Source organism: Scardinius erythrophthalmus (genome assembly GCF_964197995.2).
Source record: "Scardinius erythrophthalmus genome assembly, chromosome: 22".
NCBI classification, from domain to species: domain Eukaryota; kingdom Metazoa; phylum Chordata; class Actinopteri; order Cypriniformes; family Leuciscidae; genus Scardinius; species Scardinius erythrophthalmus.
This window is the reverse complement of record NC_138242.1, coordinates 14,375,097-14,390,659: the sequence shown is the minus strand read 5'-3', so window position 1 is coordinate 14,390,659 and position 15,563 is coordinate 14,375,097. Positions and strand designations below refer to the sequence as shown.

Here is a 15,563-nt window from a genome sequence, read left to right as displayed (position 1 = left end):
GTATTATACATAAGTATAAGATTAAGTATAAAATACGTTAAACAATAGTTACACTATAAACTTTAAATATTTTAACTCAGAAAATAAGTAGCGCTAGCTTTCGTTACACACATTTGCACATGAACGTCAGAACCAGCCTCCTCACAAACGACCTGCGTTTGGTTGATCTACGACGACGCCCTGCTTCACTCCTCAATTTGGTAAACACATTGTAAATGTATTGTGGAAAAAAAGATGGGAATAGTAAACAAAATTATATTGGATATATAAGAATGAATGAAATGTTAAATGTTTTGTTAACAGTCGCGGTGTGCGTAACTAGGCAACCACGTTCAAGTTCAAGTTGCATTACGTCATCGAAGTATGTCCCAGAACGTGCATACTTTTTTGCTACACACTCAAAAGTATGTACTTTTTCATCACAAAAAAAGTACATACTTTTAGGTCGTAGTATAAGTAGCCGAATTGGGACTCAGTCCATGCCTCTAGTATAATGAGCCCTTACGGCCAAAGGTGAAGGCAAATTGCGCACCTTGTAGGCCTACTTATGGTTTGTTTAGCCGGGAGCCCTTATTAGGTGATCCAAAACACACTGCAGTAAGTCCGACCTCCTCCAAGAAGAGGACCTCTCAAGGTAATACTTGGAACTCTGACTGGCAGAGCAAGGAACCTCTTCTCTTCTGCCGACACATGTGGTGGGGGATGAAATGCTTGCAGGCCCATGGACCTAGCCACGTTAGATTGCACTTAAGGCACATAGCTGGGTCTCGGATGCAAGATGGCCTTAACTCCGCCGGGGGCAAACCCCAAGCAAGCTGGTACTAATGCCAGGGCTTGGAGATCTCCCAAGTCTCTTTATAAGAAGTAGCTAAGAGAAACGCTATCTTGAACGTGAGGTCCTAGGCAAAGCCGACTGAAGGGATTCGAAGGGAGCCAGGGATAGTCCTTCGAGAACCACCGCCAGATACCAGGAAGGAACCCCGGACCTGACTGTCAGTCTCATCCTCTATGTACCAAGGAGAAATAGTATGACCAGTTGGTGCCTCCCCAAAAGGCCCAATATTCAGTGGTGCATGGAACGCCGCAATGGCATCCATGTGCACCATACATGTGGACGGGGAGAGATTCGCAGAGAACGATCTTGAAGAAACTCCAGAACTGAAGCCACTGGGCAGTTAACTGGGCCTAACTCATGTTCTCTATACCAAGTGGAAAAACATTCCACTTAAGGTCATATAATCTCCTAGTAGACGGAACCCTAGAGATAAGTATGGTTCCGTGCACCCCAAATGATAGAACAGCATCTAGGTACTGATACCCCTCAGAGGCCAGACCCATTATTTCCACAGCTCTGGGCGAGGATGGAATATACTGCCCTCCGCCTGAGATAACAGATCAGAGGAATCTGCCATGGCGGAGCTATCAGGAGTGAAATTAAGTCCGAAAACCATACTCGGGCCGGCCAAAACGGGGCTACCAGAAGAAGACTGATGCCCTCCTGACGGACCCTCTCCAGGACTCCCAGGAGCAGAGCGATCGGGGGGAAAGCGTATAGGCGAAGCCTCGGCCAGGCCTGTACCATGGCATCCAACCCCAGCGGTTCCCCACCAGGGTTCCTTCCTGGTATCAGAGTGAGGGAGAACCAAAGTGGACAGTGGGACGTCCCTCGAGACGCAAACAGCTCCACTTCCAATGGTCCAAACCTCTGCCATATCAGCTCCACCACCTCTGGATGGAGTCTCCATTCCCCGGGCCTCAGCCCTTGCCTCGACAGGATGTCTGCTCCCTGATTCTGAACCCCCGGGACATATATTGCTCTTATAGATAATATTTTCCCTTGGGACCATAAAATAATTTGATGCGCCAATCTGGATAGAGGGCGCGATCTGAGTCCCCCTTGTCGGTTCAGATACGCTACCACTGATGTACTGTCTGAACGTATCAAGGCGTGGTAACCTTTGATGTCTGGGAGGAAGCTCCTCAGAGCCCTGAACACAGCCAACATTTCTAGGCAATTTATATGCCAAGAATGATGATGGTCCTGCCACAGACCCCTGGCAAAGCGGCCGATAACCGCGCCCCAGCCAGTGTTGGAAGCGTCTGTCGAAACGGTTTTCCAGCGACATGACGCCCCTAATACTGGCCCTTGGGACAAGAACCAAGGATTCTTCCATATTAATAGGGAACGAAGGCATCTGCGCGTAACCTTTATTATACGGAACGGATTCCCCTTGGCGGAAAAAACCCTTGGCGGAAAAACCCCTTGGCTTTGAGCCACCACTGAAGGGGCCTCATGTGAAGAAGGCCCAAAGGAATTATGTTGGATGCCACTGCCATGAGGCCCAGCAGTCTTTGAAATTGCTTTACAGTGATGGCCTGGCCTAGCTTTATCCCTGACACCATGGTCAGGATGGATTCGATACGTGTGGGAGACATACGTGCTTGCATCGTAACCGAATTCCATACCACGCCCAGAAAAGTAGTTTTCTGAGCTGGTTCTAACACACTTTTCTTAGTGTTGAGTCTCAACCCCAATTTCTGAATGTGGCCAAGAACGACATCTCGATGCCGAACTGCCATTTCTCAAGACTGGGCCAATATGAGCCAGTCATCAATATAATTCAGAATACGGATGCCCTGAAGCCTCAGTGGAGCCAGAGCTGCATCCATACACTTAGTGAACGTGCGGGGAGAGAGTGCTAGGCCGAACGGAAGAACCCGATATTGGTACGCTTCGCCCCTGAAAGCGAACCTCAGGAACCTCCTGTGACATGGAAGGATGGAGACATGAAAATAGGCGTCTTTTAGATCTATCGTGACAAACCAATCCTCGGATCTGATTTGATTCACGATGGTGGGAATAGTGAGCATCTTGAACCTGAATCTCCTCAGAGAACGATTCAACTGCCTCAAATCTAAAATCGGCCTCAGCCCGCCATCCTTCTTTGGAACTATAAAGTACCGGCTGTAAAAACCCGGACTCCCTGTCTGGTAGGGGAACAATTTCTATGGCCCCTTTGACCAGTAGAGTCTGTACCTCTTGTTCCATAACCCGAGCCTGTTCTGGAACCACTGCAGTCGGTACCACCCCAGCAAACTTGGGAGGTCGGTGACCGAACTGCAGTCTGTACCCATATTTTATAATATTCAGGACCCATATAGATATATTCGGAAGGCGTTGCCATTCTTCTACAAAATCTACTAAGGGAACCAGCCCCTCGAGACTGACCTCGGGTGATTTTCGAGCACTATTCTCGACCTCCTAAAGCGGAGGACCGACAGGAAAAAGTCGAGAAAGATTTTGTGACCATAGTCAGTGCCCTGTTGCAAGCTTTTGGGGTGAACGCCACGGTGTGCGTTCGCTGGAAAGCGATGTGGCCTGAAGCGCACTTTATGGCAGGATACAGACATCGATTTCCTGAGGGCTCCCCCAGAGGGGAGGCTCTTTCGGTTTCGCTCTCGACACCCTGAAGCGGAGGACCGGCAGGGAATAATCGAAAACAGTTTCCGATATGCGGACAGGAACACTGCCTGGCCGCAAGCCTTTTTGGGCGGGCACTACAGTGTGCATTCGCTGAAAACCGATGCGTCCCGAAGCGCAGTTGACGCTGGATACAAACATCGATTTCCTGAGGGCTCTGCGGAGGAGAGATTCTCGCTCGTCCCTCCACGGGGGGGACAGCCATCTTCGTCTCGTTTTCGATACCCTGATGCGGAGGACCGGCAGGGAAAAAATCGAAAACGATTTTCGACGTTCGCTGCTCATCAACTTTAATTCCTCAGAATTAAATGCAGCCAAAAACACTGGATAAGTGAAACACGGTCTAGATGGTAGGCTGAATTAAAATATCTAACTTCTTAAAGTCAGATAATATATTCCATCATTTCAATTCCATCATTTTATTTCATAGAATTAAATGCAGCCATAATCACCAGACAATACTGTTTTAATATTTATTTATACGGTCTCATAATCTACACGCTGCCTCGGCAAACGCGAGATTCGAGCCGTTATAATATTTGGCTTTCATCCCTCGAGAAGAAAGTCATCAGGTGCGAGGTTGAAACATCCAACAGCGCACGGAATTTAGCACGCGCGCCCGAGATATTTCTCAATGAACACTGCCAGCACCCTCAGGAGCCTCGCACCCAAACAGTATTATTTCACAGATCGCGTGTGTCCCTTTTATTGCAGACTCGTAGGCAAACGCGAGATTCGAGTCGTTCACAATATATTTGGCTTTCATCTCTCGAGAAGAAAGTCAAAGGGCGCGAGGCTGAAACACCTGAAACGCACAGCTGTGTGCGTCGAGATATTTCTCAATGAACACGCAGCCAGAACCCTCAGGAGCTGACTGTGCATGCCTCACACCCACACAAAATCTTATTGTTATTATCTACTATAGATTCTGTATTGCAATGCAGTGGGCCAATTCTTATTTTTGGGTTACAAATAACACAGGCGAGTGTGACTCATGTTCCTCGATCCCGATGCTGAGCACATCCACTTCCTCAGAAGCAGATAGCTCGAGCATCGGGCACTCATCACGGGCAGAAGAAACCACATCGCGGGCTTCTGCGTCGTGAGTGAGCGTTATAGAATCTGCGGATGATGAACGAGAAAGTGCCTCGGCAGTCTCGTTCTCATCCGCGAAATCCTTCTGTGATCCCCACGATCTAAGCTGCCGCGCCGCCTCACCGGACGCGGGACCCGAACCGCGGGGATCGTGAGCCTGGTCTTTATCAGAAAAAAAATAGCCAAACGGGAGCGCAGCACTCTAATCAGGAGTACTTTCACAATGTTCACAAGCAGCCCCCTCGAGAGCTGCCTGTGCGTGCTGCGCTCCTAAACAGTGTACACACAACTGATGCGTGTCCCCACCCGTGAGAAATATAGGGCAGGGGTGCACACACTTAGTGTATCTTCCACTCGCATAATATAGCAGAGGTGGGAGTAAGTCACACATGTACAAGTCACAAGTAAGTCTCAAGTCTTAACCTTCAAGTCTCAAGCAAGTCCAAGTCAATTTTGTGAAAAGCAAGTCAAGTCAAGTCAAGTCAAGTCACTGCTTTATGTCAATCAAGTCAAGTCAAGTCGTAGCTTGGGTCACAAGTCACTGGCAAGTCATACAAACGTTTGATGATTTCACTGAATTTATATATTAAAATAAGTTAAAACTACATAAGTTGTGGACTATGGTTTTATTTGTAACATTTTTTTAAATATGCATTTCCACATACAGCTGAGTGGTTAAAAATCTAAAAAAGAAAAAAGAAATAAAATTTCAAACTACATAGCCTAAAATGTAAATGTAACTGAAATTAGGCCAACATTAAAGCATGAAGAATAAATATGCCTCAAACATTGCAGTAGACCATTAAAATATATTAAACAATTCACAATTCAAGTATAATGGTTCCTATGCCACCAAATGGCATTCTTCAAACTGGCATCCCCTTTATGGAACATGAACACACCCTTAACAACAAGTTAGATCTTTCCTTTTTAACAAAAGAATAACAAGAAAAAAACAGTAATAATTGAATTGACACAAAACTTACACCTGTCAATCAGGTGGATTGACTATTGTACATTATTAATCTGTGTGAGTGAGTGATTTATTAATATTTGTGAAAGGTGTATTGTTTGCATGTCCATGGTTGTGTTTGACTTTTTCTGTGTGTGTGTGTGTGTGTGTGTGTGTGTGTGTGAGAGAGAGAGAGAGAGAGAGGTGATTTGATTGAGTGTGATTGATTCATTAATATTTGTGAGTGAATGTGTGTGCGTGTATGAGTGAAGAGTGTATTGTTTGTTTGCATGTGTGCATGGTTGTGCTTGCAAGTTTGAATTTTTGTTTTGTTTATTTGTGTATGCATGGTTCGGTTCGAAAGTCTGTATGTTTTTTTTTCTTTGTGTGTAGGTGTCTTTTTACAATCTTTTATGTGCATCCCCAAAAACTATCCAATTATTAGACACTGTACACATGCTATTATGCTATTAAAGGACAACTCTGGCGCAAAATGAACCTGTGGTGTAATAACACATGGGAACCGAGTCGACCGTTCTCTGGGATTTGTTTTCATGATAATCGAATGTAAAGAGTTTTATCTCTAAAAACTGATTAGCTTATAACGCTAGTATATGGGGCATAGAGTAAGTAAAAAGAAATCGCTAGTTAATACCACTAACAAGGCTCAAAATAGCCCCACATTAACAGAGTAGCATAATGAGGGTGCTTGTTAGTGGTATTAACTAGCGATTTCTTTTTACTTACTCTATGCCCTATATACTAGCGTTATAAGCTAATCAGTTTTTAGAGACTCTTTACATTCGATTATCATGAAAACAGATCCCAGAGAACGGTAGACTCTGTACCAATGTGTTATTAATTATTATTAAATTACAGTTAAATTTTTTTTATATTTCTTTTAACATTCAAGTCAACCCTGGGATAGCAGACTATATTGGTAGCATATAACTAGACAGTACAAAGGGATGTATGCAGGTAAGAAAAACTGGAATATGGCATTTTTAACATATTTTAACCTGATTTTAATTTTCAAGACATTTTTTGTTTTTCGCTGTGCTTTTGTATGTAAGGGATTATTCAGATCATAAAAAAAATCATTAATCCAAGGCACTCGAATATTATTAAAAATATATAGAAAGCCTTTATTTCATCATGGCTTTAATATTTTAAAATCAGGTGACAGGTAGCTACTTGCACACCTATGCGTTGCGGCTAATGAGCCTTCGTCAGGGTGTGTGACCAAAGCCCCTTTCACACAGAGTCTGATTCCGGAAAATACACGGATAAAGTGACCCGAGATTTGACTCGGGTTAGTTTGATTTAGGTTCATTCACACTGCCAGTGATTTTCCGGAATAAGAGAGTGCGTTCACACACAACCCGTAAAAATCCCGTAAAGACACATGACATCGATGTGACTTGTCTCAGCAGCGTCTTAAGTTTGCTTATGAGCTGCGATTTCTCTCTCGAGAAACCATGCTTGTGCATTTTTTTCTCTCTGATTCGATCATAAACTTGCACATTACATACCGTTTCACAGCCCACGCTTTAGCGTCATCACTACGACACTGCATTATTACGGCTTTTGTTCACACAGCGCGCGTTCCTGCTGCGTCACGTGATTGTTGCGGTGCGTTCAAATACAGATATTTATTTTAAAAAAGACAAGTTATTTCGAGTCATTTACCTCAAGTCCGAGTCAAGTCTCAAGTCATGAATATCAAGTCAAAGTCAAGTCAAGTCTTTTATTAATATTTGTCAAGCAAGTCTCAAGTCCTAAAATTTGCGACTTAAGTCTGACTCGAGTCAAGTCATATGACTCGAGTCCCCCATCTCTGTAATATAGTGGATTTCAACAGACAAACAACACCAAATAAGACAGACAGTTTCACAGAGAACGCTTGCTGAAGAGCAAAAGCTAATGTGTGTGTGTGCCAGCGTCACTTTTATGCATCCGGTTATGCCGTCACATGTTATGTCATGACGCAACACCAATCAGGATTGGATTAGTTTCATTCATACTTCAGAGGTGCACGCTAAAGGAGCGTCCCCAAAGTGTCGTTTTCAACGACGCAGTGTGAGTTCCCTAACGAAAGGGAACAGAGGGGCGGGGTGAGCAAAGCTCATTATCATTTAAAGACACATGCACTTAAACGGCGTGCTGAAAACAGAGCTGTTTTTGACCAGGTAAAATGAGTGTTTTCTTACAATACTAATGAGAATTTTTAATTAAAGTATATTACAAACTTTTAATTTAGACCCTAAAGAATCATATTAGCTTGTACAAAACTGGCATTATATGACCGTTTTAAGTCTTCAAAATTTTAACATCCAAGAAATTGTACACTTCACCTTTAAATTCAAAAAGGCAGAATGAATGGAGAATAGAAGTTTGAGCCTGACAAGTAATTAGAAGAGAAGGTTGAAGTTGAAGTGTTGAAGCTATACCATTGGAGGTTGTGCTGGAGGCCACGGCCTTCTCACTGATGTCGGCACGGGTGGACGCGCTCTTGGTGGCTACAATGGTCTCCACTCTCTTCTTCTTCTCTGCTGCAGAACTGGTCTGGGACTGGGTTTCCATGACAACTGTGCATTCCTCAGTACCTCATCAAGACAGGATACCTGCAGGGTAACAAGTGAGGAAAAAGTCGGAGGTCAGTGGTCAGAGAAATTGTATTTTTAAATCAACAACAATAAACCTCATTAACAAATAACACACAATTAATAACAATCAATGAATTAGTCCATACACTGAAAATGACTGTGTTTTCCCAAATTTCCAACTCCATACAGAAACCATACAAAATCAAAAATTTCCTTTAAATGTAAAAAAAATAAATAAATAAATAAATAAAACCTTACAATATTATTAGTCTCTGTCTATCCATCTGAATTAAACTGCTGTAATTATCAAAAAATAATAATAATTCTAATTGTTTTCTAAGTAACATGAGTATGTTTTTATATTAATATGGAAGTAGCTGTCTGGGATTTACAACACTGCTATTCAAGTTTGATGTGCTTCAAATTCCAGAGGAGAGGTGTAGCCACGATGAATGAGGAGGGGGGTACAGACAAATTAATTTAGTTTGTTTAGGGATTTTTTCCCTCAACCACTCAACACAACATCTGTTAACAACCATGCAGTTATCAAGAGTTTGGGTTTCATTTTGTATATACATGCAGGGATTTTACGAAGACCTGCAAAGACCTTGTCAACTAGACAGCCCTCTGCAGAGAACCTCAATGAAGACCACAATAGCCACAAAAGTCCTCTGCACAGACCCCTATGGCCAGCTTCAACTGATGTATCTGATCTCCAAGCAGAAGGAGCTGGATTAAATATTTTGAATGATATCAATCCACAATCTGACTTGTGATGCAGCCTGGAATCATGATCACACCATTTTTTATTTTATTTTTTCGTTTGGACAGAGGAGAACTGGTCCCCTGACAGAGCCTGGTTTCTCCCAAGGTTTTTTTTTTTCTCCATTCTGTCACCTGATGGTGTTTGGGTTCCTTACAACTGTCACCTCTGCTTGCTAAGTTGGGGACACTTAAAAAGCAGTAATATTATTGACTTGACTGCACTGACACTATCGGATAAGAACTGAACTGAGCTGGATGATGACATCACTGCTTTATAGCTAAAGTGAACTCAATCCATAATCGAGAAACTTCACACAGTTTTTGAACCAAACTGAATCAACACTGAACTGCCTTCCACTGAATAATGACACTATTGTCTTTTAAGAGCTGCTTAACTGCAGAATTTAATTGATCATTATTTTCCCGTTTATAACTGTAAAGCTACTTTGAAACTATCTGTGTTGTATAAAGCACTATGCCAATGCAGGTGACTTGACGTGTGTGTGTGTGTGTGTGTGTGTGTGTGTGTGTGTGTGTGTGTGTGTGTGTGTGTGTGTGTGTGTGTGTGTGTGTGTGTGTGTGTGTGTGTGTGTGAGAGAGAGAGAGAGAGTGTGTGTAAGAGCCAATAAAGCAATAAAATACAAAAAATTTGGGGAAAAATTAATTGGGAGAGCAAGAGAGAATGCTCGCTCAATTTTTCCCTTCTCAGTTCATTTTCCTCAAATCCCAAGAAAAGAGGAAGTGGAAAAGAGTGAAAGAGGAAAATTATGAGGTAATCCATTTGACATGGACTGAAAAAGTAAGGGTAAAAGGGAAGGGAACATATGGAGAGAGATCAGGACATACACATTCCTGTGGACAAGCAAATACGGCAAGCTTGTGTCCACTCAAGCATAGCTGACGTGTCTTTTGTGTGCTCTATGGGGCAGCCGGCCAGTCATCTGCACCAATTAAGACCGGGACCTTTTCACTCATAATCCCATTGACCTGGCCTGTGCTATCTCATTCCATAGGTGTTCCTAAATTCCTTGTTCTTCATGCTTTTTCAACCAACTCTCCAATAACACTTTGCATAAAATATTTTTGAGTAGAATGTTATTGCACTTTCATAGCTCAGGAAAAGTCAAGAGAAGTACAAACTTTGTTTGAGATGTTTCTTTAATTTTTTTTTTTTTTTTTTTTTTTTTTGACATATTAGTTTTTTGGAGCATAGTTTGATACTTTGTTGAAATCTTTTCTGGAATATGTGTGATTATTTGTAACTTATTCTGAGGAGACAAATCTGACAAGCAGGAGACTAACGCAAATGCCTCCATTCAGTCTCCATTTAATTTAATTGCTGCTTCATGAGAAACAATTGAGATATCAATCTACTTTGTGACTTTTCTTTCTTGAGTTCATACTAAAATCTTAGATTTGCTTTCCTTGAAAATTTTGAGATCTCTTCTGAAACAAAAGTCTCAATTTAATCTCACTTCTAAGATTAAATGGAGAAAAAAATTTCCTACTTATTATGTGCTCATTAGACTATTCTGTCTTGTTCATTTGCCCCATAAGTATGTTCATAATTCAATAGTTTAAGTTTATTATATACAGGTGTACTTTAGTGTGTCGGTCAATAACACAATGTCAATTAAGTGAAATGAATAGATGAAAAGCTTATGGTCTTAAAGTATGCACCAGGATGTTAAAGCCGGCTATCTAAACACCCTGAATTGAAGAAGCTCACAATAGAATGCATTAAAACCACTGTTTTGTGGCAGTTGTTTCCCAAAATAATTCTCATATTAATGCTTATTCCTTGCACAGACAGAGACCCACACCAAATTAGCTGTGGGAAAGAGAAAGGGCGTTTCATTCTGCGTGCTGGCCCATAATCCTTTCTCACAAAAAGAGAAGCGATTAACCAGGTTTAAAATACCGCAATTCAGCCTTCTCCAAAGGAAAAAAAAAAAATCTTATTTTAAGCACATTAAGCAAATCAATTTAACATAAATTATACGCTCTGCTGACAAAAGCAGGGAGTTGAAAGTCAGCTGTGAATGGTACTTCAAAGTCATTCACCCAAAATACACTTTGAGTCATTAATGTGCTTGATTGAAATTTGAATTAGTTAACTTCGAAGGGTTTTCCTCTTCACCTTGGCATCATAAAAACATAAGGTGCCTCCAAAGGTTTTGCATGCTTCTCATACTTGCATATTACTTATAAACTCAAGTCAGTTTCTATACAGTGGGATTTAGGCTTGATTCAGGGTCTTTGACGTGCAGGTGAGAGGATTAGAGATTAAATTAAAGGTCAAACAAACAGCTTTTGGGTTTTGTGGGAACATGATACTAGTTTGATTTCAAATAGGACAATCCAAACTGACTTCTGACCTGTAATGCTGCCTGAATCATAATCATACACTGATCGTTCGTTGGCCAGACGAGAACTGGCCCCCGACTGAGCCTGGTTTCTCCCAAAGTTTTTTTCTCCATTCTGTCACCTGATGGGAGTTTTGTTTCCTTGCCACTTTCACCTTTGCCGCCTTTTTCGCCTTTGGCTTTTGGCTTGCTTAGTTGGGGACATTTAATATTCAACAATATTATTGCTCTGCCTGCATTTGACACCATTATATGAAAACTGAACTGAGCTGGACGATGACATCACGGTTTTCTCCAGAGCGGCTATATATAAAAATGAACTAAATTAATAACTTTTGTACAACAAAAATGATCCATCACTGAATTTACTTAAGCTGGACTATGACGCTATTTTCTTCTGGAAACAAACTTTGTTGCATTATTTTCCTGTTATCTCTGTAAAGCTGCTTTGAAACAATCTGTATTGTAAAAAGCACTATATAAATAAAGGTGACTTGACTTGACTTGACTTGACTTGACTTGACTTGACACTGAGAGCTACTGTAGTTTTTTGAAACCATTCCACACAGACACACACACACACACACACACACACACACACACACACACACACACACACACACACACACACACACACACACACACACAATCTTTTTTAACTCCAGTTAAATTCCAAAAATTTAAATACTCCAAACATAAATATAAATAAAAATATACTATAACTATATCAGTGTATTTATTAATGTATCTTGATAAATACACTGATCCTAATGGACATTTGGTGCCAGCTGCCAGGTGGTGCCAGAAAATATGCTCTAACTTTAAATTATTATTATTATTATTATTATTATTATTATTATTATTATTATTATTATTATTATTATTATTATTATTATTATTATTATTTTAAATACAATTAAAATGTATGTAGAATTAAATTGGTTTAGTACCATGTATGTATTTTTAAACATAAATTGTTAAAAGTAAAATATTTGTATACCAAAAAAAAAATATATATATGCTTTAAATAAAAATATAACATTATATTAAAAAGTAAATGCCTATGAATCTGTACATCACTATGTATGTAAACATTAATAGTGAGGGTTACTACTCTGTCTCTGTGCTCTGAGAAAGACTGAATATCTCTTTGATTAAGGGAATAAGCTCATTCACCGGCTCAATTACAAAACCTTCAACAGGACATTACATTAATTTTTAAACATAAAGAAGTAATAAACTCTCTGCAATGACATCCTAGTGATCCATTACCCCATAACCAGCTACATGTAGGTGTTCATATTGGGGGGAAATATCTACCGATGGTGAGGCAAAACAGGAAGGTGTTGGAGGAAAAATGGGTAGTTTCTACAACCTTTTCCACTTAAGATGTTTTAGAGGAGCTGGAGAGGGACCGGGAATGACTTTCACTGCTGATTGAGCCCGCCACGTCTTACATTCCTGTGTAACAATTGCACAATGATGTAATCTTAATGCTTACACAGTGCCTCTTTTGCTCTTGTTGCTCAGTAGATAAGAACGGAATAAAGAACATGCAACAATACCAAACCTCTAGTGAGCACCAGCTCCTTGGCTTATTAGCTGCCTTGTTTGTTTGTTTGTTCTGCCCCGCGTTGGTTTGTAAGCTGAGAGAGAGTGAGTGGAGAGATTCAGAGAACAAGAGACCCAACAGACGTAGCAAATGAAGGAGTGGCTTTTTCATCTTTATTCTTCCCCCAGAGGAGAGAAGTTTTTGTTGTGTAGTCCTCTCGCAAATGCTCCTGACAAGACTCATTTCCATGCTATACCACTGAGCTCCTGAGTCCTGTCTGATGGATTGCATGCTTTATCCTCTTAGACAAGGGATGGGCAATTCTGGTCTTGGAGGGCTACTGTCCTGCACAATTTAGCTCCATCTCTAATCAAAGATTACATGTTTGTAATTGTCAAGTAATCCTGAAAACTTTGATTAGATTTTTCAGGTGTGTTTTTGTAAAGAAACAAATGAAAAGGGGGAAATGCAAGTTCAACTTTTTGCTTAAAAGCTTCCAAAATCTTCAAATCTCAGTCAGGGCCTAACACACAGACAAATTAAATGAAAACACACAAGGTAACTTAGTTCCTATACAAAGTAGTCAAGTTTGTGTGTGAACATAGGGGGAAACGGGTGTAGGTGTCAGGGCTATTATCTGTTACTCTCTCTCTCTCTCTCTCTCTCTGTTATATAATTTAAAATATATTATGTTATATAATATAATTTATTTTATTTATTTATTTTTGTAAATTATGTTGTCACCTTTATTTATATAGCACTTATATAAAGCTGCTTTGAAACAATTCAGATTGTTTCAAAGCAGCTTTACAGTGATAAACAGGAAAATAATGATCAATGATGCAAACAGAATTCAATTCTGATGTAAAGCAGCTCTAAAAAAACCCAATAGTGTCACTTAAGTGTTGATTCAATTACAACTGTGTAAAGTTCATCAAATTATGTAATGAGTTTATCTCAGCTATAAGCAGCTCTACAGAAGACAATAGTGTCATCATTCACTTCAGTTCAATGTTGATTCCATTCAGTTCAATAACAGTGTCGATGCTGCAAAAACGTCAACCATGAAATATAAATATCTATATAATATACATATTTAAATAATATATTTTAAATAATGCAAATATTAAAACATATACACTTCAGGTAAAAAGTTTGGAAAAATTAAGTTTGTTTTATTATTTCATGATGTTTTTGAAATCTTATTATTTCATGATGTTTTTGAAATCTCTTGCTTGCCAAGGCTAATTTTACTTGATTGAAGATACACAAAATCTGAAATACTGTGAAATATTATTATAATTTAAAATAACTGTTTTCAGTTTTACTATATTTTATAATGTGATTATGTCTGTGATGGCAAAGCTCAATTTTGAGCATCCATTATTCCAGGCTTTAGTATCAAAGGAGCCTTAAGAGATCATTCTAATATGCTGATTAGTGTTTAGTTATTATCACAGTTATTTTAAATTGTAATAATATTTCACAATATTGCTATTTTTACAGCATTCTTGATCAAATAAATGCAGCCTTGGTGAAGTATATATAGATATATACAAAAATAAATAAATAATTAATATAAATAATATATGTTACATTCATACATTTTGTTGAAAATGCTGTAATAGGCTGTTTAATGGCAAGTTCCATCATAGCAACTTACACCATGGTGTGACAACATGCCCCAATAGCATCAATATATATACTGTATATTGAACTGTATCTTTTATATACATATGTGTACTGAGCAATAACAGGGTAATGTTAAATTGCTTTTTTTTTTTGCTTTTTTTTACCATGACTATACATAAAGTAGTATTCATTACAGTAAAAACTGCCCCTGTTTCCCCTAAAACACAAGAGAGCCACATGCCATACACAAATCTGACATCTGACAGCACACTAAGCATCTGGAAGTTTGCTGGAGGAGAGACACAGCCCCCCACCCCCACCCCAATTTTCCATCCAGTGTTTGTGTTTTGTGGTGTGTGAATGTGAAGTTCAGGAAACTGAGGAGTAAGTAAGAGGGTTTCATTTGCAAAGCATCCAACCTGCCCATCTTCCCTTTTTTCTCTCCATCTCATACACACACAATGCTTGCATTGACTGAGATCAAACATAGCTATGGTAAGGCTGCTAAGGCTTTTAGGGGGAGTGTCTTACGCTCATCTCTCCAGGGACTCAGAGCGCACCCCAGTAACTGTCACATCTAAGTACCTCACAGTAACTCACAACAGGTACTGTACCTCTGAACACCGGCTCACTTACAACTAGAGACCCACATACTGTACATCTAACAGCTCTACTCTGGCTGACATGATCTTAACTAACTTGCTAACTAACTAACAAACTAACTAACAAACAAACTAACTACCTAAATAAATAAATAGCTCAGATGTTGCTCTTTCATATAGCTCATGAGACTTAGAATTTCACACTGCAAAATAATGTCACGTTTTATTTATCAATTATGTAAAAATATTTATTAAAATGATTGTTTGTTATTAATGATTAATTTTCAGATTTTGTACAACATTGGCATTTTTTGTTTAAACAACTTATATAACAATTTTTTTTATATTATTATTTTTTTATTATTTATCCATTTTTGATATTAATATTTGTTAACTTTAAGATTTTTTTACAACATTACTATTGTTGCTATCCTATTGATATTTTGTTTAAACAACTTATACAACATTTATATATAACATTTAATTTAATTACTATTATCTGTTCTATGATT

At 39.5% G+C, this 15,563-nt stretch overlaps 1 protein-coding gene across 1 annotated transcript in view; it reads right to left on the bottom strand.

The window, feature by feature from the left end:
* Nucleotides 1-15,563, bottom strand: part of gli3 (GLI family zinc finger 3) — a 250,478-nt gene that overhangs the window by 206,372 nt on the left and 28,543 nt on the right. The window contains exon 2 of the mRNA XM_081352419.1: nucleotides 7,979-8,152. Coding sequence (XP_081208545.1) covers nucleotides 7,979-8,111 — 133 coding nt within the window. The 5' untranslated portion in view covers nucleotides 8,112-8,152. The remainder of the gene's footprint in view (nucleotides 1-7,978; nucleotides 8,153-15,563) is intronic.